General features: G+C 26.4%; 6 protein-coding genes and 1 long non-coding RNA gene across 13 annotated transcripts; 3 read left to right on the forward strand and 4 right to left on the reverse strand.

The window, feature by feature from the left end:
• The first annotated feature begins 1,088 nt into the window (after window positions 1–1,088).
• LOC143144698 (uncharacterized) lies at window positions 1,089–7,007 on the forward strand. 4 transcript variants are annotated; one of them, XM_076307362.1, is made up of 4 exons: window positions 1,089–1,130; window positions 1,221–1,926; window positions 2,140–6,199; window positions 6,285–7,007. In XM_076307362.1, exons 3-4 carry the CDS (start codon window positions 2,213–2,215, stop codon window positions 6,576–6,578), a joined length of 4,281 nt encoding a protein of 1,426 aa, XP_076163477.1. In that variant the 5' UTR covers window positions 1,089–1,130; window positions 1,221–1,926; window positions 2,140–2,212; the 3' UTR covers window positions 6,579–7,007. The 4 variants fall into 4 exon arrangements, with proteins under 4 accessions (XP_076163477.1, XP_076163487.1, XP_076163467.1 ...); XM_076307372.1 differs by having other exon boundaries at window positions 1,091–1,432; window positions 1,826–1,926; XM_076307352.1 differs by having other exon boundaries at window positions 1,091–1,926.
• Window positions 7,008–7,997: 990 nt separating this feature from the next.
• Window positions 7,998–11,811, reverse strand: Papss (3'-phosphoadenosine 5'-phosphosulfate synthase). Its single transcript, XM_076310982.1, has 6 exons — window positions 11,480–11,811; window positions 10,143–10,946; window positions 9,591–10,025; window positions 9,304–9,513; window positions 8,908–9,190; window positions 7,998–8,371 (listed from the first exon to the last, which is right to left on the reverse strand). Exons 1-6 carry the CDS (start codon window positions 11,522–11,524, stop codon window positions 8,277–8,279), a joined length of 1,872 nt encoding a protein of 623 aa, XP_076167097.1. The 5' UTR covers window positions 11,525–11,811; the 3' UTR covers window positions 7,998–8,276.
• A 586-nt stretch (window positions 11,812–12,397) lies between these two features.
• LOC143147251 (uncharacterized) lies at window positions 12,398–13,510 on the reverse strand. Its single transcript, XM_076312348.1, has 3 exons — window positions 13,500–13,510; window positions 13,188–13,313; window positions 12,398–12,815 (listed from the first exon to the last, which is right to left on the reverse strand). Exons 1-3 carry the CDS (start codon window positions 13,508–13,510, stop codon window positions 12,398–12,400), a joined length of 555 nt encoding a protein of 184 aa, XP_076168463.1.
• Window positions 13,511–13,780: 270 nt separating this feature from the next.
• LOC143146591 (nuclear nucleic acid-binding protein C1D) lies at window positions 13,781–14,894 on the reverse strand. The gene is made up of 3 exons (XM_076311026.1): window positions 14,622–14,894; window positions 14,212–14,432; window positions 13,781–14,087 (listed from the first exon to the last, which is right to left on the reverse strand). The coding sequence occupies exons 2-3, from the start codon at window positions 14,423–14,425 to the stop codon at window positions 13,867–13,869; spliced, it is 435 nt and encodes a 144-aa protein (XP_076167141.1). The 5' UTR covers window positions 14,426–14,432; window positions 14,622–14,894; the 3' UTR covers window positions 13,781–13,866.
• LOC143146576 (coiled-coil domain-containing protein 6) lies at window positions 14,767–20,901 on the forward strand. 3 transcript variants are annotated; one of them, XM_076311006.1, is made up of 7 exons: window positions 14,767–14,913; window positions 15,004–15,244; window positions 18,768–19,308; window positions 19,526–19,661; window positions 19,729–19,856; window positions 19,975–20,069; window positions 20,412–20,900. In XM_076311006.1, exons 2-7 carry the CDS (start codon window positions 15,023–15,025, stop codon window positions 20,565–20,567), a joined length of 1,278 nt encoding a protein of 425 aa, XP_076167121.1. In that variant the 5' UTR covers window positions 14,767–14,913; window positions 15,004–15,022; the 3' UTR covers window positions 20,568–20,900. The 3 variants fall into 3 exon arrangements, with proteins under 3 accessions (XP_076167121.1, XP_076167111.1, XP_076167131.1); XM_076310996.1 differs by having other exon boundaries at window positions 14,773–15,244; XM_076311016.1 differs by having other exon boundaries at window positions 14,783–15,244; window positions 20,415–20,901.
• A 1,983-nt stretch (window positions 20,902–22,884) lies between these two features.
• Window positions 22,885–24,004, reverse strand: LOC143147079 (guided entry of tail-anchored proteins factor 1). The gene is made up of 4 exons (XM_076311963.1): window positions 23,820–24,004; window positions 23,587–23,752; window positions 23,269–23,336; window positions 22,885–23,194 (listed from the first exon to the last, which is right to left on the reverse strand). Exons 1-4 carry the CDS (start codon window positions 23,886–23,888, stop codon window positions 22,991–22,993), a joined length of 507 nt encoding a protein of 168 aa, XP_076168078.1. The 5' UTR covers window positions 23,889–24,004; the 3' UTR covers window positions 22,885–22,990.
• A 143-nt stretch (window positions 24,005–24,147) lies between these two features.
• Window positions 24,148–25,068, forward strand: LOC143147087 (uncharacterized). 2 transcript variants are annotated; one of them, XR_012992166.1, is made up of 4 exons: window positions 24,148–24,443; window positions 24,595–24,632; window positions 24,794–24,872; window positions 24,953–25,068. It is a non-coding gene; the product is annotated as an uncharacterized LOC143147087 (long non-coding RNA). The 2 variants fall into 2 exon arrangements; XR_012992165.1 differs by having other exon boundaries at window positions 24,148–24,632.
• Window positions 25,069–26,646: the final 1,578 nt, after the last annotated feature.

Consider the following 26,646-nt stretch of genomic DNA (forward strand, 5'->3'; position numbering starts at 1 on the left):
TAGAATTTAATGCATACAATATTTTTAAAAATACTTTTCAAAATCAAATTAAAATTAAAAGGGATACATCTAAAATAAATAAAATAAAATTTTATGAATAAATAATATAAATTTATAATATTGTTTCCTATAATATAATGAATGCATTAAATTTTAAATTGAGCTCAAATTTTGATTTATAATAACGTAATAAAAACATCAAAGAAATGTATGTATCATAAATAGTTATAACTATGATTAAAAAATTAAAATATTAATTCTCGAGTTTTTATTATACATTACTAAACTTGTTTAATTTACATATATCGGTATTTCTGAAATGTCATCTTTCTTTTATAAATATATTTTAAAATTATTTATAAAAAATGAATCTTTGAAACATTTTTTCTGGCACTTGGAAGACAATTTTTTAATGGATGTTTTTAAAAAGGAATCCAAAACAGGAACCACTTCCGTTCCTAGTACGAAAGCCATTTGTTTTATTCCAGTGTATAATATTCAGTGTTGACGGATTTCAAGAGTCTGTAATCATATTTTTTAAAAATGTTGACGTATATTATAAAGAGTATTTGTTGTTTCACAATTTTACTTCATTTATTTAAGAATATAATTGACTCATTTATTGGGATACGTAGTAATGTTATATATAATTTTCCAATAAGTATCGAAAACATTTAAGGATTTATAACTATTTTAAATTATAATATTTAATCTAAATAAATATTTTTAATCGTTTAATTTCTCCGAAGATAATAACTTATCTATCGATACTTTTAGTTACAGAAACAGAATATTTCTCTTGTGCAAGAAATCAAATCGGAATTTTCGCGGTTGTTATGTACAATTATACGCACGCGCCATACGCATTGAAAATAAACAGAAAAAAATGAAACCATATTAATGTTAATATAAATATAGAATATGTTTTATTTTTTTATTATATATACATGCTTATATTTCATAATCGAATGTTCGATAAGCTGTCATTATTAAATTCAATTTTTTATATTTGACGTTTTCAATTCCAGAAATACGATTGCGGCCATTACGAATAAACGCAACGTCATAACTTCGGTAAAGGAATTTCAGAACTCGACAGTTAGGTAAACGTGGCATATATTCTCGTTTCAGTGCGTGCAGTTTAACTGATTTGCTTTACGAAAGTTACATCTCTCGGATTGTAATCTATGACAGATCTTAATAATACATTACTGTTACAGAGTATCGTATACGAAAATATTCTATGGCTATTGAAAGCTAGTCATGAATTTCGGAAGTGTAGAATGCCCGTTGCGTAGGTCGAAAATAACATACGCCAAAGGCGCTATTGAATCGCGCCATCTGGATATCGTTAGGAAGAAATTATATTAGTTAGAGTTTGGAAAAACTTTTGAATAATGTTATTACTCTTCCCGATAACGAGTATTGTAAGGTAAAATTAATGAATTTAAAAATTGGTATAACGCACACCGTTCATGTTTGCGTCAAGTTCAAATGCAAGAGCATATATATCTTATGATTAAAACCACTTAACCTCAATTTTGGATGAAAAATGAATACCTGCTATTATGAGAACGTAATTTCATATTTGTCTTATGGAGAAAATAAAAAAATTCAATCTTTTCTGAGAGAAGAAATCAAAGACATTTTTAATTTCACAAATAAAAACGTAAATTTCAGAAGTCTGAAAATATCGGTAATATTAAAGTAACGACTGCAATCTATTACAGTAACGATAGTAAATAGTAAAATTATTTAAATTGATTTCTATCAGTTTCTCATGAATCATTAAACTTATAATAATGGCATTTAATGCATATAATAGTTCCGTATAAAATTAACCTAGAAGAGGAATAACAAGCACTGTAAATACAACATGCACAAGCAGCGTTACAAAATGGATTAATTTTCTTTTTTAATGATAAGGTAAATCAAATATAATTATTCATAATGTCGTTTTGTAAGAAGTTTTAAAAATAAAAGTACAAATTAATAGACTTCACATTAATTACTTTTTCAATAAGAACATTTGTTTACTTCGTTTCCTCATATATTTTATGTCTGTAATTCAATAAACAAAAGTAAAAATATGATGTAACTATAAGATTTACTTTCAACATCACTTTTTTTTTTATTTAGGTCATAAAAGTTAAAATATTTGCAAATACGTATTCAAAATACAATGCAAAAAATTTAAGTCATTGGATTAAAGATGCAGCACACTGAAGTTAATAACAGGGATCATAATTATAGTGAAGTAAAAGTAGATAATCTTCAATGTAGTGATAGCAATATTCAAAATGTGTTCGACAATGATATTAAAGCAGTATGTAAGTCAAATAAATCTGCATTAGTATCAAATAAAGAACCATTTGGTCAGATTAAAGATATAAATGAATTAAAAAAGATTACACCACGTGTAAAATTATTGGCTCATGATGCTAACAGTTTAAACGAATTAACAAAAATTTCTTTGCACAATAAGATATCTGCACAAAAACGACTATCAATACTGGAGCAAACAAAACAGGAATTAAGAAAATACTGTAGGACTTGTGCAGGTTTAAAACTTCCATTAGTTGACATTTTTAGTGAGAAAGGCATTCAAATGAGATTAAGTCAACAAATTAAACACTTAGAAGAAATAAATCCATATGACAGTTTGTCAACTCAAATGTGCATGGATTGTATCTGTGACTTAAAAATGAGTTACAAATTTTTTATGCAAATTAAGAAAGCAGAAGTTAAATTAAAATCTATTCACATTACTTTAACAGATACAGCTGCAAGAAATATAGAAGTAAATAAGATGCAGACTATAACAAATGCAGAAAATTCTGAGATGCAAACAGAAAATTTTGTAGAATACAGTACAATTAATCCATCTACAAGTAAAGAATATAATGAACAAATATCCCGACAAAAAGTATCTTCAATTTTTTCACTGAAAGATAATCAAAAATCTTTTAAAGAAGTTGAAACAATAGATACTGTTGATGAATCAGAAAATAAAATTGAAGTTGAGATTTTTGAAGATATGACAGTTCAACATAACAGTGATGATAATGAATCTATAGAAGAATTTGATCCAGATGATCCACCTTTTCAACCAGACACTTCTGATGCTGCAGAATCTGATGATGAAATGGATGTACAATTATCAAGCATAAAAAGGCGAAATACACAACAGAAGGAAAATATTATAAAACAGTGTTTACAACCAGTTTTTCTTTGTGATAACAATTCAGTTCCCGATAATGAAAATACAGATTTTAATCAAACAACATATAAATATGATACATCATTAAATGCATATATTAAAGTAGATGACATAGAAGGTAGTAATTATGTTACTGAACCATACAGCATATCTAAATCTGAAACTATATATAACAGTGAAAGTACAAAAGAATCTTTGAAACAGCCAAACATATTAAAACGCAGGCTTTTATTACAGACAAAGAAAGAATCTACTGAAGAAACAGATGAAAATACTTGTCAGTCTAATATCTCTGATAAAAATGGAAGTCATAAAGATATTAAAGTACAAAAGTTAGATCTACATAATCCTTTGAGCATTAATAGTAATCAAGAAGATGGAATAATGTATGTTACTGTTAAAGGTTCTAAACCAAATGAAATATTATTAGTGAAAGTTAAAAAAATGGATAAACCACTAGAGAAAAAAGATGATAAATCCTTAGGAAAAAAAAGTTTTGACATTAAGCCCATGGAAAAAATTTTAAAGCGATATGAAACATTAGTTACAAAAGAAAAGGATTTGTTCCCAGAAAGGACGAAAAAGTCTGAGATAAGAGAACAGATTATTGAGGAACAAATAGAAGAGTATAAGAAAAAGCGAGAAAAGGTATTAGGTGGACATGCTAATATTTCACTTCCTTTAAAACTTGAGGAAACTCAAACTCGTTACATTAAGCGCAATGAAAGTCAAGAGGGTCAAAGATGTTCTATACACACAGAAAATGATTCGATTGTAAATATACAACTTGATAAAGATAATAATGATAGTAATGTAAGTATTAATAAGATTGAAAATGATATTTCAGAAATTATAGAACCTGTAAAAGAAAAGGCTACTACTGAAAGAGCATATGTAAATACTGAAGAATATTTATCACGTTTAGCAAAACTTAAGTTAAAATGGGAAGAAGCAAAGAAGAAAAAAGAATCTCTTCAAAAAGAACTTGATGAATCTTATACAGAAGGGAATATTGAAAAACTAGCAAGAATTTTGGGAGAAAAAGAAAAGAACTTGCAAGATTTTCAAGATTATTTAAAGCAGCGAAAAATTGTAATTACGAGACTAAAGGATGAGGATATTATATCTCTTTATGAAGATAGGAATAATGCAGTGCTTAAAAACAGTTTACCTGATTTAATAGATGAAAGCCAACCAGCAGACTATATTCCAGAAGAACATTATCTGGAATGTGATTATTGTCCAGAAACATTTGCTTCTAAAGAGGTACTTGAAGAACATCTCAAGATGCATGATTATAAAATTATGCATTTTTGTGAAGACTGTATGGAAGAATTTCCAACAAATAAGGCAAAAAGAAATCACAACGTAGTTTGTATAAAAAAGTTATTGTGCAAATATTGTGACATGATGTTAGATTCAAAAGGAAAAAAACGTCAGCACGAACAAAAACATTGTGACAGTATGAATGGGCAATTATGTGATGTATGTGGTGAAAAGTTTAAACACCAAGGAACATTAGATCAACACATAAAAACGCAACACATGAGTTGGGAAAAAATATTTCAATGTCCAAAATGTCCTAAAAAATTTGCATTCAAGCAAAAACTTAGTTTTCATTTAAAATCTGTACACACCACATTAAGAGCCTATTTATGTGAAGATTGTGGAGCAGACTTTAAAAATCCTGCAAGTCTTAGACATCATAGAATACGTAAACATCAACCAGTAGGAAATAAAAGAGAGTGTCCAGTGTGTCATAAGTTAGTACCATTTTATAGTCTTTCAAAGCATATGCATACTCATAAAGCATATACTATTCAATGTCCACACTGTGACAAAATGTTCAAAAATAGTTCAACTTTAAAACAACATGTAAGAATCCACGAAGATCAGCGTCAATATCGATGCGATACTTGTGGTGTTGGTTTTAATAGGCGCGATGGTTTAAGATTACATATGAGAGTGCATGAAAAAACTGATAGTAGAGGATTAAAAGAATGTTCATGTCAAGTTTGTGGTGAAAAATTTCCAAATCATTCAACACTTGTTATACATAGAAATCGAGTTCACAAAGATGGTAGACAATACACATGTCATATATGTAATAGGTCAATGATTTCAACTAGGTCATTAGAATGGCACATGTCTCACATACACAATGAATCCCTTCCTGGTGTTGTAAAAGAAGATGTAGATGGAACACCAGAAAAGAAAAGAGTGTCATGTTATCATTGTAATAAGACTTTTAAAACAGAAATGATTTTGAGAACACACATTAAAAACACTCATATGGAAAAAGATCCTATGAAGTGTTTAGATTGTGAGTTAACATTTACTTCTGAGGTGAGATTAAGACATCATATGATGGTAACACATAATAGGCTAGAAGGAACTTTACCATGCCCACACTGTCCAAAGAGATTTGTGAATCAACTTAGATTAAAAACACATATGATATCTCATTCTGAAGAAAGACCATATACTTGTGAAATTTGTGGATTTAATTTAAAAACAAAGATTCAGTTGATCAAACATCACCAGAATAGGCATAGTGATGAAAGGCCTTTACAATGTAGATATTGTCCATGGAGATGTAAACAAGTTAGTGCTCTTGTATGTCATGAAAGGACGCATACAAATGAACGACCATACTCTTGTAGTGTGTGTAGGCAGCGTTTCAAATATTTAGGTGATAAAAACAAACATGAAAGACGACATGAAAGTTTAGGCGGATCTGGATTTAAAAGGATAGTACCCGGCCGAAATATTAAACCGAAAGTACAAGAAGATTCTTCCTGTTCTGATCAGGAGCAGGAAGGTTTGACTAAAACAGAACCTCAAGTTCCTGAAAGCGAATACGAAGAACAGGCAGATCAACAGTTCGAGGAAGAACAGATAGTTAAGTTTGAAGAACAAGAAATAGTAAAATTTGAAGAACAAGAAATAACAGAAGAATATGAACAAGTATATGAACAGGTAAATATATAATCTTATATTACTTCATAATAAATTCATTCTGGCCTAATTTATGCAAATGATTATGTTACACTTATTCTGTTAGGAATATGAAGAGACGTCCAGAGAGGCTTCAGATGCAGCAGAAGTTATAATGAATATGGAAGACACTACTGTCTACACAGAAGAAGTAACTGCAGATAATATTGAACCCACAGAAATAATGGCAGATGAAATGATGACAAATGAAATACTACAATCAGGTGCTGTGGTTCATTTGCAACAAGAAGATGATTCAGGAAAGATACAAGTGATCCCAGTTATGTTGTCCTTGCCTGATTTATCTGATGCAAATACAGAGGTCAATTTAGCTACAGCATCCATTATGTATAATAATTGAATTTAATATCGCATTTTGTACATGCGATATCCTTTGTAAAAAGAAGTGACTTTTAAAGTTTTATTGTGGTAATTAAATCTTAAAAAACTTTTTAATTGGGGTAAATAAGTAGGGGCTAAATCACATTCCTGTAACTAAAATTATGGATATTCTAAAATGTATATTTCTTTGAGACATATGTACGTTTCAGTTACTAAGGATATTAAATATGTACCCAAAGGTCGTGATAGTTTTCTGCCATTAAAGCAGAAATTTTGTAAGATTATTTCGCTATATGAAAATACTTATTAAGATTGTAAAAATGATGACAACAAATTTTATCTTCGTAATGCTTTTCAATACAAAATTTTCATTTAGTTATAAACAATAAATAAAAATAACTGCACTACGATATAAAGTATTTTGTACAAATCTATAAAAAATGAACATATATTTTACTTGATAATACATATATAAATTTCATGGTATTAATAAAATTGACATTATTCATAACCATGCGTTTATTTATGAAATATGTCGTTTGTGATTCATATTCATTCGTTTTGTTACGTTTACTAATTATATTATTTTCTTTTATGAGTATTTTTTATTTCTTATATGGTTAAAGCGTAGATAACAATTACGTTTTTACCTATTGTAGAAATAATGCATTTTATAGTTGTAAATTATAGTAAACTAAGAAAAAAATATCCTCTTTTTTTGTAATATATGTTCATATAACATACACTTCAGATGAAATTCTATATGTTTAAGACAAAAATTACATTATAGATTTTTATATATTATAAAATGGATGCTCAAGTGCTAGTTTAAGCATCATTTATATATAACATTTATTATTAGCATTGCTTTATAATATTTCTTTAGATAAGAGTGAAATAGAGACATTCATGTTAATTACAATTTCAAAAAACATAAAACTACTATTCTTATTATTATAAAATCAAATTCATTAATACACATTTCAGTAATTTTTATGTTTCATTAAAAAATTTACTATTTAATAAAGCTATTCTTAAAATATGGTATAATTACTAAAATTTTAAGCAGCAGGTACAGGTTTCATTTACCACACATTACAATAAGTTGCACATTTTCACATTTCAGTTTTCTTTTTATTACAAAGCAATTTAATATTTTAATTTTTATTTATTTTCTCATATTATTGAATATTTGTCTGTGAATCATATCTGTATTTTATTGTGACAATAAAAAAAATTTGAATGTCATTTACTTTTCTATTTGATATTTTATAAAGTATTTTTAATATTTTTACTGTACACATAAATGTTTGTTGAATGTAGATTAAAATTATGTTTGATCTATGGATTATAGGAAAATATACATTTTTTTAATGTATATGCAGTAATAAATCACATATTCTTATTATGTATATTTGTATAAAACGTATATGGAAAATACAAGTAGGTTTTGTATTTGTATAAAATAAAATTAATGTATACATTGTAGAATAATTGTAAATAGGTATGATTTTATCTAATATGCAGATAAATATTGAAATCGCTGTGCTGTACAAGAAAAATGTACAAATATACAAATGTATAGCAATATTAAAACTACATTAGTTTTAAATATTTTCGTACTTATTATCCTATAACAGTTGTAAAATTAATTTTACTAAGAGAAATGTGTTAATTTAGACTGCTTAATAATCTCTGATGTTTTTACAATAATTTTTTACTTTTCTAGATTTTGATAGTACTGTGCCAAAATAAGCCATGCTTTGGTTGACATAAAGCCTTCAGGTGGATTTTCACCTGCTTTTGCTAATCCTGTAAAAGAACATTGCAAGTATTTAAAATATTAAACTTTTATGTTTATCAAATCGACTGAAAATGTCTCCTTCAATGCTGAACAACAAATTATCACATTTTGTATAAGTACGATAATATTATGCTTATTACAATGTATATAGGATGAGTCACCTAAAACTGAAATCTAAAATAGTTCTGATACAAAAAAAGAAATCTAGGAGAAAAAATGTTTCTTTTGAAGGGGCAAATATCTTAATAAAGATCACATCTATTCATGGTTACAGTTTTTGAGTTTTCAATTAGTTTTTCATTTGGACTTTTTTTAAATACAATCTATAATCTTTTAAATGAAGAAAATAGTGACATGAGTTTGATTGTACCAAATGTACGATTTTGTTGAAAAGTTTAATAATAAAATATATTTAAAGTTGCATTTGAAAAACAGAGTATGTGACTATTAATAAATGAGCAAAGAGTGCATAATGTGTCACTCACCCTGTATATTTGTGTGCGCACACGATGTAGATATATACATATATGTGTATAATACGTACCACGCATTTTTGTTCCTGATATGAACTCAAAGTCTTCTTTTCGTCTTATGTCAAAAAAAGACATTTTTTTATATCTTTTATCATATGCAGCAACCTTGAATGGTATAATTTCTAGGTTTTGCAAACCTCGAGCTATTGAAAGAATTCGAGCACCATGAGTGGGATCATAAAGATTTCCATCAAGAACTGCAGTTTTATCAGGATGTGGTATACCAGCTGGGTCTCTTCCAACAATATAAAAGTTAGCACCTGCATTCATTCTGGCTTTTGCATGCCATTGTACCTAATATTATATAAGCAGCACTGAATCAAAAAGTGATAGAAACACTAGTATATTATAAGTTACATATATAATATGTAACTTATAAATATATAGATAACAACATAAAAATTTACCTCAATTGGTCCAGCATACATCATTGGACTGGGAAAAATGGCTAATAACGTAGAATTAGCATCTAATACACCTTCATTAAGTACAGCTTCATGTTGAAGAATTCTTGTATGTAATGGAACATCATCAACTTTTGTCCAACCACCCAGAGGATGTAAGAGTAATATAGGATTTTTAAATCCTCTTTCTTCCAATAAACACTTTCTTGTGTCCTACAAGTAAATAAAACAAATTCATCTATATTATTATATAGATACATCTTCAATACCAAATCAATAAATCAACATACTTGCATTAACAGTGCATGACCATTATGTATAGGATTTCTAAGTTGAAATGCAAACACAGCATCAGCTTTCATTTTCTTACATTTTATTCTAATTTCATTTGGTGTAAGCCTATATTTATCCAGACCATCATGCCATCTAATTCTTTTAAGAACTTCTATATCACCACCTACTAACCAATCTCCAGATTCATAAATCATCTTCACATATGGGTGGCCTAAATTATTAGTACCAAATTGCCATCCACATCTTTCTTCTTTCCTATGAAAATAAAATTCTGGCCTACGTAATATTGCAAGAGCCTTATTCTTATATTTCAAAGTAAAAGCTGAAAGTCCATCCAAACGTTCTTTATCCTCTGTGCATATTGCAAGAACTATTGGAATAGATTGATTAATTTCCTTGTCGCCTTGAAGGAGACATTTTAGATGTTGAGTCTAAAAATATTGTTTAAGTATTTTATGCTTATAATAATAATAATAATAATAATATAATTAATTTTGTGATAATATTTTATCGTTATTTAATGTTTCACCTAATTTTCTTGTACATACCTGGAGATACTGATCTTCTCTCATAAAACCTGTAAGAGGTGCAGCCCAACCTTCTGCTAAAACCTGGAGCCATTGTACATCTATGTCACTAATTTCTAAACTTTGAAGTGTTGTAGCTTCTGTTTTGGCAGAAGATACTCGTAATTCTGGAACGAACAACTCCCGTATTGATACTGTGGATTTTTGTAGCACTGGTATAATGCACTGTTTCTCCAGAAGATCAATAACTGTTGCAGCTGATTCTTCTGGGGTACAGTTTTCAGTGGTTACCACTAAATCAGGATTTACTGGTCTTTCATACATCTGGTCTATACCAGTAAAACCTTTAATAGCCCCTTGACGTGCCTTTTTATACAATCCTTTGGTGTCCCTAGCTTCACATACATTAAGAGGTGTATCAACAAAAACTTCAAAAAATGGAAGATCTGACATTTTATGGATTTCTCTTGCCATTTGCCTATCTTCTTCAAATGGTGAGACAAAACTACATAAACAAATTTGACCACTATCGGCAAATAATTTAGCTACTTCTGCAACTCTTCTTATATTTTCTTTTCTATCTTCTTTGCTGAAACCAAGGTTGCAGTTTAAACCACTTCTTACATTATCTCCATCAAGTCCATAAGCAGCAATTCCATGATTAACTAAAATAGCTTCAACTTGGAAAGCTATAGAAGTTTTCCCTGCACCAGAAAAACCTGTTAACCAAACAGTACATCCACGAAAACCTCTTACACTTCCCACTGCTTGTCCACGTTTTGCTCTTGATACATGGTGTGCTTGCTCCGATACATTGGTACAAGTCTAAGAAAAGTATTCTTTATAATATAAAATATTCAATAAATATGTGCATTATAACATTATTACATGTTAAAATTTTTTAACATTTTTAATTACATATGTAGATATATACATTTTATTTATAAAATAATAAAAAATATTAATATATATATTAACAATACATTAATTGTTATTTCTACATAAGTAAATACTATACAAATAAAACCATTTTAGTTATAGTTTGTGAAACTTATATGTCCCATTGTTTAGTATGTATGAAAAATAATCATAATGAATAATGTCAGCATGAACATAAAGTTTATCTGCCATATTATTTTAAATGAGAAAATAATATTTATTGTTTTTACATTTTCTTACATATATTATAAATAATACATATGCATTTATTTAAAGAAAAAATTATTATAATAAAATGTATGTGTATGTATATGTATTTTAATCGTATATAACAATTTGAAATATTTAATTTAATTAAGTACTACGAACGCAAAAATATTTCTAAAATCGAGTATAAAGTCTATTTTGATTATACATACCGTCATCATTCGTTTATTTGGAATTTCAATAGTTTCGTTTGACATAACTGTACTATATCTTGCTTCGTGTATTATGTAGTCACTCTTGTATATGTGGCAATTGATCGAATGAGATCAAAACTCAATATATTTAATATTTAACAAAAATTTATCTAGCTTTCAAACATCATAAAATAAATCCTGTGTATATCACGCCAAGTATAAGTTCTCGAACGATCGTCATTTATGAAAAGTATTGAAAATTACAATAAAAAGTATGTTATATCAACAACCTACTGTTTCCAATTGCGGCTACGAAGCATGCACTAACGGTAATACAAACCAGTTCTAGATACTAGATACTGCTAGATACTAGCCACTAGCACTTTAATAAAAAATGTATCTGTTAATAATCATAATAAATGTTGTTTCTAAGTTAGCTGTAATATCTGTAGATTGATTTATTTCTTGTACCATTTTATTACATATGATTCCGTAATTTTATCATAAAACATAATAATATTAAAGACATTGTAAAATAAAAAGATTATATACTCTTTTCTTTAATAAAATACACAACAAAAATTCATAAATTCTCATTTTTGAGGTTTGATGGTCATAAAGCTTTTAATGTTATGAATATTTGAATTAAACATATTATCTAATCAAATATTTCATTAATTTAAGTAATTTATTTGTATGCTTCCAAGTTTTTAAATATTGTCAAAACATAAATATTGAACATAACTGGTAGACGATTTTTTATCAACTATATATGTATGTGTAATTATATATATATATATATATGTGAGTATCAGGAAAAATGAAATTACTGATGTATTTTTATGCAAAGAATAATTTATTTTCTTTAATTAGTGAAATATTACATGAAAAAATTTCAACGCCATTTATAAATGAAATAATAATTAAATATATTGGTTATAAATTCTTTGTTATAATGCTATACTTTTCTTTATTAGAAATTTTATCTATTGTATGTTCAACATATACCTGTACAGTACTTGGATTATTTGGAAAATAATATACATGAGCATTAATGTTCAATATATCTTTTGGATTAGATTTCATAGTTATAGAATATATAGGTTCTCCGATAGATCCAAATATATCATCTATATAACCCAACAATATGTATTTTGTTCTACAATTTTGAGACATTGATTGATTTAAAAATAGTGGAGTGCCAAAATACAAAAGAATGTCTGGAGCAATTGGTTGTACTAGTACTGTGTTAAGTGTTTCAATAATACTGTTAATTTTTCCTGCAAGCTGTGTATCTTCTTTATTATATTCTAAATTAGTTTGTATTCTTAATTCTTTAAAAATTTTATTTATCCTATAAAACAAAATACACATATTTAAAAATACATATTGTACATATTGTACATATACAGTAAATCATTTAAAATTAGAATTGTAAATACTTCTATTGTTTTTGCAATAAAAAAAATGTTTAAGAAGAAAGTGTTAATTTGAATTAACATTAGTATGCATGCACATGTATAATATAGAATAGATGCGTGCGTCGTGTGTGTGTGTTAAAATCTCTAAATTCTTTAAAAATAAAATCTAAATTTTTTAAATTAAACAAAAAAAATATTGAAATTAATTCAACAATACTTTATGTTATTTGATTTGTGTATTGTGCGTGTGCGTGTTTATGTTAAGTTATTATTAATTATAAGTATTGAAGGTTAACATAACTTACTGATTCATTGATGTGAAATTATTTCCACTTTTTGAAGATAATGTGCAATTAATTCTGAGTGAAGTATATAATTTAAAAGAACAAGTAATATTTCCTTTCTTAACGTAATCTTCAGTATTGTGTAAACTTGTATTATAAATAAGAAAATATTTTATATAATCTTTGAATTTTTGTTCAATATATTAGTTTAGTATTTAATTCTTATTATTTCATTCATAGGAAGAAGTGTATTATAAAAATGCTATTATCACAAAAGTTAAGAATATGTTTGTTATATACTTGATTTTTATGGTAATTTTCGTTTTAAGTCACTTTGTAATCATAAAAGGTTACAAGTAAAAGTAAATAAATGCAAAAAACATTCCACAAAACTATACATAGTATTTAAACTTACCAGTACACTCGTCTAATACATTGAATTATTTTAGTTTATTTTTGTTTAAAAATCAAAACAAGCAAATAAAGAAAGGAATTTTTCACATTTTATTAATTTTAATATCTTTCTAATAGCTTCTTCAAAATTAATATATGATGGCAATAATATATTACTAATTGAATGAATTTAAACTGGTACATAATAAACAATTTTATATGTATTTTTTAAATATTTTATTTATATACATTACATATATACACATATGCTGGTACACAAATTTTAAACAAATTTAATTTATTTCAATTAAGATTTAGTAAAGTTACATTCATTTTTATCTTTAGTATCTTTATATTTTTCTTTGTTATTCTTCATTTCCCACAATCCATTTCTAACAAATCTTTGTGCAGCATCTTTATTTATACGTGGCATAAGCGTGTTTCTGTCTTCAATTTGTTTTGCACGTGTCATGGATTTCTTTAAGCGATCATTTTCTGACCTTATTCTATGTTTTGTTGGGTCAATTCCTAAGTAACCGTTACATTAGGACAGTAAGTACTTCAGTAATAGTGAGACTAATAATTCAATTTAATCTAAAAGTGCTGTATAAATATTCTTGTACAGTTTTCACTTTATGTGTTAAGTTCTTACCTTCTGCACGTAAATACATCCAATACATACTATTTATACTATAAGACATCAATAAATTATATTTAACTTTATCTGCGTTAGAAAGTTTTTCATATATTTCTGGATTTCCAGCAAGTCTAATTGTATCCTCAATTTGTAATGTTGCATCTCGAAATAGCTTAACTTTTGCAATAAGGTCTGTGTCATGTGAAAGTTCTTCAAAATCTGCATCCATGATTAGCCTAAAAAATGATATTTTAATTTATATTTGCATATTAATGTTTTTTTTTTTGCCGATTAAGTACCTTATTATAAAAAGTAAATTATAAAACTAAACATTTTTAACCTACTATCTATATGTCTAAATATTTAACATACTTCAAAATTTAAGATTGAAAAATGCTTTATTCTATATACATTACGATATTTACCGTTTATCGTTATTATAAATTTTTACTGTTGTAAATTATTTGATTATTTAGAATCAGTATATTACATTTTTTTTTGCTTTAAAGGTTATTACGTCTTTTTTCGTCAACAATGTATCTAACAGAGGCCGTTTCAACTCTAGGGAATTGCGTGTCGAAATACGTTTGACATCTTCTTTTCAAGTTACTCATGGACAATCAAACAGCTGATTCGTTCTGTGGTAGAGCACATGTGCGGCAGTTTGCTATGATATTACGGCTTTTTCTCACGAAGTAATAAAGTTTTAACAAAGAAGTACGTACTTGCATCTTGAAAAAAGAATATACTGCTCTATTTTATTTGAGTGTGCAATGAAAAAGAAAGAATAGCAAGATTTTTTTAAAGAAATTCTTGTCTAAGAAAAATGGCTGACCGTGATAGCGCATCTGAAAGCGACTCGAGCTCGATCGACGGAGGACCAATAATGATGCCACCGTCTCCTGTAACCAGAGAACAACTTCAAAAAAGAATCGAGTCATTACAACAGCACAATCGCGTCCTTAAAGTTGAATTAGAAACATACAAATTGAGAGTAAAGGCATTACAAGAAGAGAATCGTGGTCTTCGTCAAGCCTCTGTCATTATAGTAAGTTACCTGTATATTTTTATTAATTACGTCAATAAAATATCGATGTATTAATTGATTGTGTATCTCATTTTACATGAGATATTTCGACATTTCTATATTTTGATATTTAATGCTATTTTAATTAAATTAGAAAGAAACATTCAGTGTAAAAGGAAATGTTACTGACATGAAACTATCTTCTCTTTTCTATTACAATTCTCTTATTTTTATAGTGTTCTTAAAATTTATTTCTATTCACTTTTTTTTTAAAATATTTTTAGTTTTTTGTGCATATAAGAATTTATCATTATAAGGTCATATTTAATATAGAAATGCTTATATACAATATGAAACAAAATTATACTTTTGACAAATGTAGTGCATTTTATTATATAGATTGTACTTTGCAGTAATATGGATTAGGTTTTAGGTTTTTATTTTAAAGCAGATAATTTTTTGTTTCCAGTACATGATGCTTGAAAGTTGCACAAAATTAATAGTAGACATATTGATCTAAAATATCAGCATTTACTTTGGAAATTTTTTCAAAATTAGGATCTCTTAAAAAATGTACATAGTTACATCTAAAAGCCCAGGGGCTTTTTCAAATTCCTTATAAATTATTTTTTTAGAGATAAAATGCAATATATCTTCAGAATATAAATCTTGTTTGTTTTTTCTAAGTTCTTCAAATTTTAGCTCTTCAAAATCTTTATTATTTAAGAGTTATAAATATGACCCAAGTAGTTTAGTAAAACCTTCAGGCTTTGCTTCTAATTGTAGCACCCTTCCCATACCTGTATTGTTTGAAGTAGCATCCATGATTTTTAAATCCTTCAAAATCATCAATTATAAACTGAAGATATAACTTCACCAAAACATTTTTGTCTGCTTTACTTTATCTTATACATTTCTAATAGCTTTAATATTGTCCTAGGTTTTGTTATATTTATTCTAGGCTTAATATTTTAGAATTTAATGTTTGTTGCAGCTACAGTCTTAGCGAATATATTTTCTTTAAGTAATGTAATTTAAATGTAGTAATAATACTTTGATCCATTGGTTAAAGCAATGAGATAGTATTTACAGGAAGGAGAATAAATTGAACATTTGGCTTAAGGTCATCTAATAATTTAAGGTGGCCAGCTCTATTATTCAAATAAAATAAAATTTTGCAAATTTTCTTTCTTGCACAATATTCCTTAATTCTAGTAGCAAAGTATTTAAGAAACATTATTCAAAAAAGATAGCAGTGACTTATACTTTTAAATATAATTTCCAATAAACAGGAAGACTGTATTACAATATTATTTTATTATAAACTTCTGCAAGATGTTGGTAACATATGTTTGTACTTTGCATCATCAGCATTTGACAACAAAATATTGTTAAACTGTTGATTTCAAGAATGTAGCATCTTAAAATATAACCAAATAGCATTTGCAGCAGTTTTATAATGTGTATATTATTAATGTATTATTGATTAATTACTATATTACATAAATATGTATACATATTGTAATGCATAAAAATTTGTAATTAACGCAGAAATAGAAATAAACAGCAATCAACAATGTCAAATACAAATTAAGCCATTGCATGAAGTATGTATTGGTTGATTTTTCTTAGCATCGTATTATTAGTGCAAGTAGTATGTTTTACAAATGGATTTAAATATGATTTAAATGTGTTGTGAATCTGAATACCACTCAATAGTATTGTTTACCATAAAAAAGATTTATTGCAATGTAAGTTTTTTATTTATAAGGTTAATTCATTAATTTGAATTTTACAAATAATATTTATGTTTTCTAGACAATTTTAATTTAGGAAAGTAATTGAAGTAAAACATAATTTTATATATACTTTAATGAGTAAATAAAGATTGAAGAAAAGAACTTTATTTAATAAACACATATACATACAAAATATATATAACAATATAAACAAGGACTTATTTTTTAAAATTGTATAATACCAATGTATAGTTCTTGAAAATCTGTTTAAGAATTTATAACTTATAAGGAGAGTGCAAGTTCTTCGGGCCATTGATTTAGTCAAAACTTTGCATATTTGTAGATTTAGTCATTCAGTTCAAGAAAAAGTAGCATTATAAAGGTAACTACTCAATAGTTTTTGAGATATTTATGATTAGAGTTTTATTATTGCAATAACTATGGATTTACTCCAAATAATTACTGAGTACTATTGTGGTTTAGCAGTAACATCCAAAGGGGGCTGGGGTTTGAGTACCCCATTTGTAATTAATAGTTTTTAATCTATTTTTTATTTTGTATTAATTTTTCGCCCATGAAGGCATATAATTTTAAATAAATTGTAAATAAAATTTGTTAATAAAAAACTTTATTTTCTACACATTCTCATACTAGTATTTATTTATTACAAAATAATAAGAATACTATGTAAGAAGAACATATTAAATCTTTGTCAACAGAGTCTGAAAACAAAAGAAAACTATTCGTCACAGAATAAATATAAGAAAGTAGTTACTGTTGATTACAATAGTGGTATTTACTGTAGAAACAGAGAAAGTATAGGTCACATAACATCTTGCACATCGAATAAAGTGGATTATTACATGAATATCTACTTTTTACTAATAAGTCTTTTGAAAAACAGACTTGGTTAGTATTTTCAAAAATTTCTTTCTCCATGTATAAGACAGCCACAAACCATACATACTTCAGCATAGATAATTAATATTTACATGAGCAATAGGTTTTGTATTTCCTGTATATAATGATAATTCATATTTTTGTGTTCTTTCTATAGTAAATGAAATTGCCGGGGAAAATTGTTCTTCTTGCATAGTATTCTTATTATTTTGTAACAAATATATACTAGTATGAGAAAGCATAAAAAATGTTTTTATTAACAAATTTTACTTACAATTTAAAAAATTATGTCTTCATGAGTAAAAAATTAATACAAAATAGAAAATAGATTGAAAAAAAAACTATTAATTACGGACAGGTGACTCAAATACTGGCCCTCGGCATAAGAATCTTTGAATATTGCCACTAAAACACAACAGTACTTGGTAATTATTTGAAATAAATCTATAGTTATGGCTATAATAAAACGCTAATCATAAATATCTTAAAAACCATTGAGTAGTTGCCTTATATTGCTACATTTTCTTGAACTGGATGATTAAATTTATAAACATGCAAAGTTTTAACTAAATCAATAACCCAAAGGACTTTTCTTGTTAATGACAATTTAATTAACATAAATAATATTTAACATGTTAATGCAATAATTTCTAAAAACATATTTCATGAAAATTTGTTTTATAAATAAAGAAATAGTATAGTAAAGTAAAAATGATCAAATTGTTGAATTAGGAAGTAAGTTTGTTACAATAAATAAATTTTATAGTTTTTATATACTGAAGATTTTTATAAGTAAAAATTTTAACTATATTTTTATTTTCACAAGTAAAAATTTACTTGTGAACAATTATTTTATTTTCATAAATAAAAGTTTTACTACATATTGTAATTATATCATATTGTAGCAAGCTAAAGCTGAACAAGAAGAAGAATTTATAAGTAACACGTTATTGAAGAAAATTCAAGCGCTTAAGAAAGAAAAAGAAACGCTAGCACATCACTATGAACAAGAAGAAGAATGTTTAACAAATGATTTGTCGAGAAAATTGAATCAATTACGTCAAGAAAAATGTCGTCTAGAACAAACTTTAGAACAAGAACAAGAATGTCTTGTTAATAAACTAATGAGAAAGATAGAAAAACTTGAGGCTGAGACTCTTGCAAAACAAAGTAATTTAGAACAACTACGTAGAGAAAAAGTTGAACTCGAAAATACACTTGAGCAAGAACAAGAAGCGTTAGTAAATAAATTGTGGAAAAGAATGGACAAGTTAGAGGCAGAAAAAAGAATGCTTCAGATAAAATTGGATCAACCTGTATCAGATCCTACATCACCAAGAGAAATTAATAATGGTGATACTGCTACTAGTCTAAGTACACATATTCAAACTTTAAGAAGCGAAGTAGCAAGATTAAGACATACATTGCTCATCTCCCAACAAGAACGTAAGAATTTCTATCGTATAATAATATGGATGCAAAAACTATTTTTTTACATAGTTTTTCAAATATTAACTAATCATAGATATATTTACAAAATAACAAATTTAATCAAGATAACAAAATATATTATACTTTACCTACTATAGAATTGTTAATTTCATTCTAAATTAATTATCATTATATAAATTTGTTTAATATATTTATATATTATTCATATTAGACACAGAGAAAATGCAGCGATATGTGAATGAAGAAAAACAAATTCGTGAAGAAAATTTGAGACTTCAAAGAAAATTACAGTTGGAAGTAGAACGTCGTGAAGCTTTATGCAGACATCTTTCAGAATCAGAATCTAGGTAAATAATTGTAATATATAAACTATACAATTTTTAAATTTGATTTGAAATTTGATTTATTTGTTAGTTTGGAAATGGAAGAAGAACGGCACTACAATGAAATTGTGATGTCTGGTGGAAATATAAGAAATCGCACAGTTTCTAGCCCAGTGCCGTACAATCCTTCACCTAGTTCCTCTAGACCGCTAAGTCCAGGTAATTATACCTTTCTTTTTATGCATTATTTATTATATGTTTCTCTTTTTTGTATACTATTTGTTATTTGTAAATGCACATTTTATTAATAAGGATTAATGATACTGCTTATTTTAAGGTTCTTCAACTAGAGAGGGATTTAACACAAATCGATGTTATGCTTGTGGTCAGCCTACTGCAATTCCGTTTGCAAGTTCATCACCTCCTTCCACAGTAAGTTGTGTTTCATTGTAGATATAAATTAACTTATGTAATGCATTAAACGTCACGTATTTTTTTTTATGTTTTAAAAGCCTTTCACAACCTAAGTTGTTGCAGTTAAAATTGTTGAAGTTACTGAACATAAACTGTGTTTATTTTAGACAAGATTTAATTTAAAATATTACATCTTTTATTAGTGCATCTTTCAAACCTTTTTTTCCACAAGTTACTTCACATGTTACTCATATTTGATGCATCTAACAATTTTAACTGCATCCTGTATTTAGAAACTTTATTTGTAAAATAAATATATTTTAAGCTCATACTATTTTTTAATATTTTACAATATTTAAGCAGGGCCATGTGGTAACATCGTCCAATAGACGTACATCAGACAGATTTGTCAAACCTGCAATTCCACCAACTATTGTAAGTCCAGGTGGTCCACCAATTGCTAACACGGCTACAAATGCAACTGGCGGATCACCAATGGATATTGCTAAAACATAAGTCAGTTAAATTTCTCTAATAACAAATACTTCGTCATATATTCATATAAAGTACTTCTTCGGTTGATGCATTTGTACTATGTGATTGTATAACATATACGAGAATTATTTTAAAGAAAAAACTTGACTTTTTAATATTTTAATTGCTTCACATTCGTAGTACTGGGCATATACACTTAAAAAATACCCGTAGAAATGAATATACTATACATTTTTCTTTACTTTGTATCGAGTCGCTTAGATATTTCTTATAGTAACATGATGCAAAACAATATTTATAATAAAAATTAAATAACCATTTATAAAATGCTGATCTGCTTCATAGTAGCCTAATAATATAAAAATTAATCGAAGAAAAAGATTTCAATAGACTCGCTCTTCTAATTTCTTTTATGCTTCATTACTTCATATTATAAATTAATGTATTATCTTTCTGGCATTGACAAAGTGTAAAAAGAAACTATATTTTCTAATTTAAGTACTTAGGTGGTAAGGAAAACTATTTCTATAATAGTTACTATGTAACTTATTTAAATTTAAATATTCTTTTCATTTTATGATTAATCTTTGCAATGTAACTGCATAGCATAATATAAAAAACAATAGTATAATTTTCTGTGTTGGATTATTACAATTTTACAAATATTATTTGTAATGAAACTAGAAGAGCGAGGAAATATATAAAACATAATATAACTTTTAAAAAATGCTATTATGAATAAAATAAAACGGTCAACAAAAAGAACAGAAACTTTAGAATATTTATGTTACCAATCCTTTGCAAAATATTCTTTACTGTTTCAATAATTTAAGTGATACTGATTTAATATTTTGTATACAATCACATAACTTGACTATTTTACATACAAGCATTTGTATGTTATGTTTGAGTTCGACATAACTAACATTAAAATTAACATAAACATGACATTGTTGCATTTATATGCTGATATACTGGACATTTAGAAAAGTAACTACATTATTAACATTTATTACACTAATTTTTTTATTTTAAAATATTCCAAAAATTGTAACGTTATTATATTAACGGTGTTATAAATGTCAACTGCAGTAGTGCATGCTTCACTGACGCACGGTCGGGATCGTGACATGTTAATTATTTGTGAAGGTAGGTGTTTTGAGAATTGTCGTATTTTATCTCCTCGTGTTTTTCAAAAGCCACAGTAAGAAATATTGAGTATGAATGAAACAAAAAGAAAGATTTTTAACTCAGACCTGTTCCATTGAAGCAATTCCAGCAATTCGGGTTAATTTTGCGTCAATTAAGCGTGCAAAAAGTACGTCAGTTAAACGTGTCTTACCGAATTACTTCAATTTATAATTAATATTTATTTAATTTCGTGTGTTAAGCATGTCACTATGTAATGTGTTGACAGTGCTTGTTTAATTTTAAAAGTAGGTGTATGTTACTAATTCTCGGCAATGTTTTATCTAAAAATTAAACAAATATATTTCGGTTTTTGATCATAGCTTTATCTGCTGTTTTGTAACATATGTCATGTATAAAATATATTCGGTCGATATTTATATGAATGTGATAAAGTAAATCATAACAGTTTTGTGCTATATTTTATAGTAATTTGAACATTATTATTCACTATTGGTGCTCAAAACTATTAAAATTGTAAGATTTTTCAATTTATTATTAAAAGTATGTTATGGACAGCATTTTCATTTTTTGTCCAATATTAAAAAACAAATAATAGTTCAGTTTTTTGGTTAAAAAAATTAATATAGTTTTTCGCTATAGAATTTCCTATAATACAATTTATACATGTAATATTTGGGTATCATATGTGTCGCAATATCAAATTATAAAGTTATTAACAAAAAGGTAAACTGATTAACAGGAAAGCTAAATTAAACAGTAAGATAAATATTTATCTAAAGTAATTAAATTAATAACAAAATTATCGATTTCTTTTAAGCTTTACAAAATAGATGTTTCATGAATACTCTACACATGAATAAAATATTGTTTGCTACGTTATATAGAAAAATATAGATGTATCAATCGTCATATATAAAAAGGTTTTGTTAAAACATAAAATTATTACTTATCAATAATTATATGCAGATATATATTTCACTATTATGTATTATGTACTTTATTCAAGCTTTTACGAAATACAGTCACTTTTTTGCTATTACATCTATAAAATTTATTATTATCCATATAAAAAATGATTTAAAGTAATGAGATATACAATATACCAATTAATGCCATATGTACAGCAAGTATAATAATTATTTGATTATTGTATATGAAAAAGTAATTTTATGTACATTTTTTAAGTTATTTTTGTTTATGTATTAATAGTTAAAAGCTAACTTGTATTAAATTTTTATGCGCTGGAAATTCTTTAAGAAAATTTCACTTTGTTATTTATATACAACTTAATTTTAGTCATCAATAGTATGCTCTGTCAATTTTTTACATGTGGATATAACAAATCTAGCAATTATGAACCACATAATTAAAGAAATTGAATCTTCATGATAACATGGCCAACTTAAAAAGTTTTGTATTGGCCATAGCATACCTTTTGGAAAAATTATTACTGGTTTATTTTTGTAAAGATATGATAAAATCAACACGAACAAACCCTAAAAAATTTATAATTACTAAATTAGTGTACATTAAAATTATTTAAAGAACAAATGAGAGAAAAATTACCTACATTTAATATATAAAAACCATGTGTTATAAACGACTGCATCTTCATTCTAGAATGTAATCGCTTATTTGCTAAAAGGTAAATATTACACTGTGAAAAATTACATAGATAGATGAATTTATTACAAAATAGACAAATACATAATGAACTTATACTTCTATAAATTAGATTATAAATTAATTTAAAATTGAATTAATTATAAAATACTAATCATTATATTATATTTTTTAAACAGAATTTTGACTTACAATTATCAGAATGAAAATATTGCGAATTTGATAATTCCTGTTAATGATTATCTATATTATGTAATTATTTTACCTGTTTCTTTTAAAATGCCTTCTAATTTAACGTATTTACGTTGAAGTTTTGCATATTTTGCAAATTCATCAACTATAGATATCCCAACCATTTCATGTTTTAGGTTAATCAGATTATTTCGCAATTCCATATCATGTTTTGTTATTGTGTACAAACGAGATGTCATCTGTAGTGGAAATGGTAATTTGAAATAATGGAGTATTACTGTAAAGTATCAGTATTATAATACTTACATATTTAATTAAAATTGGAAAAACATATTCTAAAATACAACTTATAGTTGATACTATAAATAAATTCATTTTATGTTTTCAATAAAATGATATTTACATTTCACACTTTTTTTTTATATAATATTACTTGAAAAGTATTTCTCAATATCAATGGAAAAAACTTTTAAAGGTTATAATATGCAAAATCATTTACGCCAACTTTATCACTTATGAAAACATGTGTAACAGATGGGAAACACAATTGTACTAGGGAATTTGACATGAATTTTAAAGTTTTTTTTATATGTAATGTGTGTAAAAAGAATGGTCCAACTATAGTAGATATAAAAAAAGCACTTATTCAAGCATCTTATTCCTAATTGGTAAAATACGCATTATTAATTGCATTTTATCAACTGCAAGTTAGAACTCGCTCGTGGTTGCATGTGAACAGTGATGCCAAGCGAGAACTTCTGGGAATTTCTCCTCCGATTGGAAGCGAAAGTGGGGGAATAGTACATTATACACTACAGTACAATTAACAGCATGAGCCACACGTGGACGGTAGTGCTTGATGCTACGTTATTATGCAGAATTACTACGTTACTGCGAATTGACATCCGTCGAACGCAGAGCTGCGAAAGGGTAATTTTCCCACTACTACTCCTATTCTCGGAAGGTGGTCATAAAAGTTCTTGCTTGGCATTGCTGCATGTAAACAAATACTGGTTTAAATGGATTCCGGTCAATTCAGGGGAAAGTCACTATGATTCCAGTTATCCTTTTTCCTTCACAGGTGGTTCTCACTCGCGCTGCGAAATAGATATGCAACTGGTAATGAAATGGCTTTAACATTTTGAAATATTTAAGAAGTATAGCATTTAAATCGATACGAAATAACAATGTTTTGGCAATATGTCATGATATGTAAAGTAAAAAATAAATTATTTCAAGCATTAAATTATTTATTAAATATGTTTCCATTATGTCCTCAGAATTAATTTTGAAACATAATATATATGTAATAGAGTACATAAATCGCAACGAAATAACGATGCTGCTATTGGTTTTGTGGTAAATAACATATAAAATACGTAATTTAAAGATTGAATCATTTATTAATTATTTATCAGATATATTGATTATATTTTTAGAATTAGTTTCAATACATGTCACTATACTGGACCATACTGAGGTAAAAATAATTATTTTATTGTGTAATATGCAAATAATTGTATGCAAAGAGTAATAAATAACTTTGTACAGATAATTTGAGACAGTCATTCCATTTTACTTGCACATTTGGGAATCCATAAATGTAATTTTTATCTTTTGTTTCATGAGTCAAATATTAATACAACGATAGCTTGTAAAGTTTCCATTTGTACTTCTATTCCTGTATTTAAAATAGAAAATTGACTTTCTAAATTCTAAAAACTTATTATGCCACTAAGAAAAATATAATTTTCATACTATAATTATATACAATTTGCACACTAAAATCTCTCTGCATTTTCACTATGTCATATATAATATAATATCCACATTGAACAAAATTTAATACTATCATACATAACTGCAAAGCAATAGGAATAGATATTTAGTTTCACATTTTCCATCAAAGACTTTGATCATTTTTTTCTGTCGCATTTTTCATTACCTGGAAAATGTATTCCAATGTGTATTTCATCACATTGAATAATGTTGGAAAATTTATTTTAATATATTGTGATTGCACTAGTACAAGGATTACCAATACTTTCTGAATTATGTTAGATGTTGTCATTTACACACTAGCATGAATGAGTACAACTCCATTTGACAGCTATTACTTCTCTTCTATTTGGTAGATATTGGATACTTAAACTTCCAGTTAATTTAACTGTTGAATAGTTAGCAAATAACTCTCAACTGGAGGCAAAGAAATGAATATGTAGCAAATAACTTGCAGATAAATTTAACTGGAAAATATCTGGATGTAAAAAAATCCACTGAAAATCAGCTGCAGGAGAAACTCAAAAACCTCTTGCAATTTTGCTATTGAAGAAAAAAGTATTATACATAAAATTAATTTATTTACTAACAAAAATACAATGAAATAATCATTTTAAAATTAAAGATCCAGAATAATGTAAAAACAAATCGAATTATTCAGTATATTAAATATTTATTTCAGTTATCCTTATTTTCATAGTTTATAACATTAATATGCTAACAAAAATAATATATAAAAGTTATAACAAATATATGTAATCAGTCTTCCTCTCAGAAATTTTAAAACCACTAAATTTTAATATGTATTTGACATTTTTAAACCAAAGACAATTTTGTACAGTTCTCCATAAATAATCTTTTTTGAACGTTATGCCAATCATAAATGATACTTTTTATATATAATAAAATGTGTTTCAATAAAATTTTATTTTCATTATTTTCTTTGTTGGACATTTTCATTTATGTATGATCTTTTACCAGTTACATTATGTTAACAATTATTAAAATTCATGTATTTCTTTGTTTGTATTTTCAAGGCATTAAATATTGTTATGTGTCTTTATTAATAGAAGTAATTTTTTCATAATTATAGAAAAAATTAGATAGTTATAGGTTTGATTAAAAATTGCAAACTATAATTTTAAATTAAAGTACAGTGTTCATTTACCAAATATATATTTAAAGGTAGTATAGTAGACCAGAGAAGGAATATAAAATTGAATAATAATAATAATGTTATTGAAATACATCTTTATATGTGCTTTAATGATTGTAAATGCATAAATTTTAACAAAACTTGCACAAATAAAATATTCCTTTGCTTTACCAATTTCTTAAGTTATAACATATGATG

This window comes from Ptiloglossa arizonensis, chromosome 1, assembly GCF_051014685.1.
Source record: "Ptiloglossa arizonensis isolate GNS036 chromosome 1, iyPtiAriz1_principal, whole genome shotgun sequence".
NCBI classification, from domain to species: Eukaryota; Metazoa; Arthropoda; class Insecta; order Hymenoptera; family Colletidae; genus Ptiloglossa; species Ptiloglossa arizonensis.

Bases quoted from the DNA above. Each gene is read 5' to 3' on its own strand.
- LOC143147251 (XM_076312348.1), bottom strand. The intron at 12,816-13,187 runs GTAAGTTATGTT...TTTGTTTTATAG, and splicing joins AATTTCACATCAATGAATCA to GATAAATAAAATTTTTAAAG.
- Papss (XM_076310982.1), bottom strand. From the start codon at position 11,524: ATGTCAAACGAAACTATTGAAATTCCAAATAAACGAATGATGACG. The intron at 10,947-11,479 runs GTATGTATAATC...TACTTTTCTTAG, and splicing joins CAAATAAACGAATGATGACG to ACTTGTACCAATGTATCGGA. The intron at 9,514-9,590 runs GTATGTTGATTT...ATTTACTTGTAG, and splicing joins GTCATGCACTGTTAATGCAA to GACACAAGAAAGTGTTTATT.
- LOC143144698 (XM_076307362.1), top strand. From the start codon at position 2,213: ATGCAGCACACTGAAGTTAATAACAGGGATCATAATTATAGTGAAGTA. The intron at 6,200-6,284 runs GTAAATATATAA...TTATTCTGTTAG, and splicing joins ATGAACAAGTATATGAACAG to GAATATGAAGAGACGTCCAG.
- LOC143147079 (XM_076311963.1), bottom strand. From the start codon at position 23,888: ATGAATTTATTTATAGTATCAACTATAAGTTGTATTTTAGAATATGTT. The intron at 23,753-23,819 runs GTAAGTATTATA...TTTCCACTACAG, and splicing joins TTCCAATTTTAATTAAATAT to ATGACATCTCGTTTGTACAC. The intron at 23,195-23,268 runs GTAGGTAATTTT...TAAATTTTTTAG, and splicing joins ATGGTTTTTATATATTAAAT to GGTTTGTTCGTGTTGATTTT.
- LOC143146591 (XM_076311026.1), bottom strand. From the start codon at position 14,425: ATGGATGCAGATTTTGAAGAACTTTCACATGACACAGACCTTATTGCA. The intron at 14,088-14,211 runs GTAAGAACTTAA...ACGGTTACTTAG, and splicing joins GATGTATTTACGTGCAGAAG to GAATTGACCCAACAAAACAT.
- LOC143146576 (XM_076311006.1), top strand. From the start codon at position 15,023: ATGGCTGACCGTGATAGCGCATCTGAAAGCGACTCGAGCTCGATCGAC. The intron at 15,245-18,767 runs GTAAGTTACCTG...ATCATATTGTAG, and splicing joins GTCAAGCCTCTGTCATTATA to CAAGCTAAAGCTGAACAAGA. The intron at 20,070-20,411 runs GTAAGTTGTGTT...ACAATATTTAAG, and splicing joins GTTCATCACCTCCTTCCACA to CAGGGCCATGTGGTAACATC.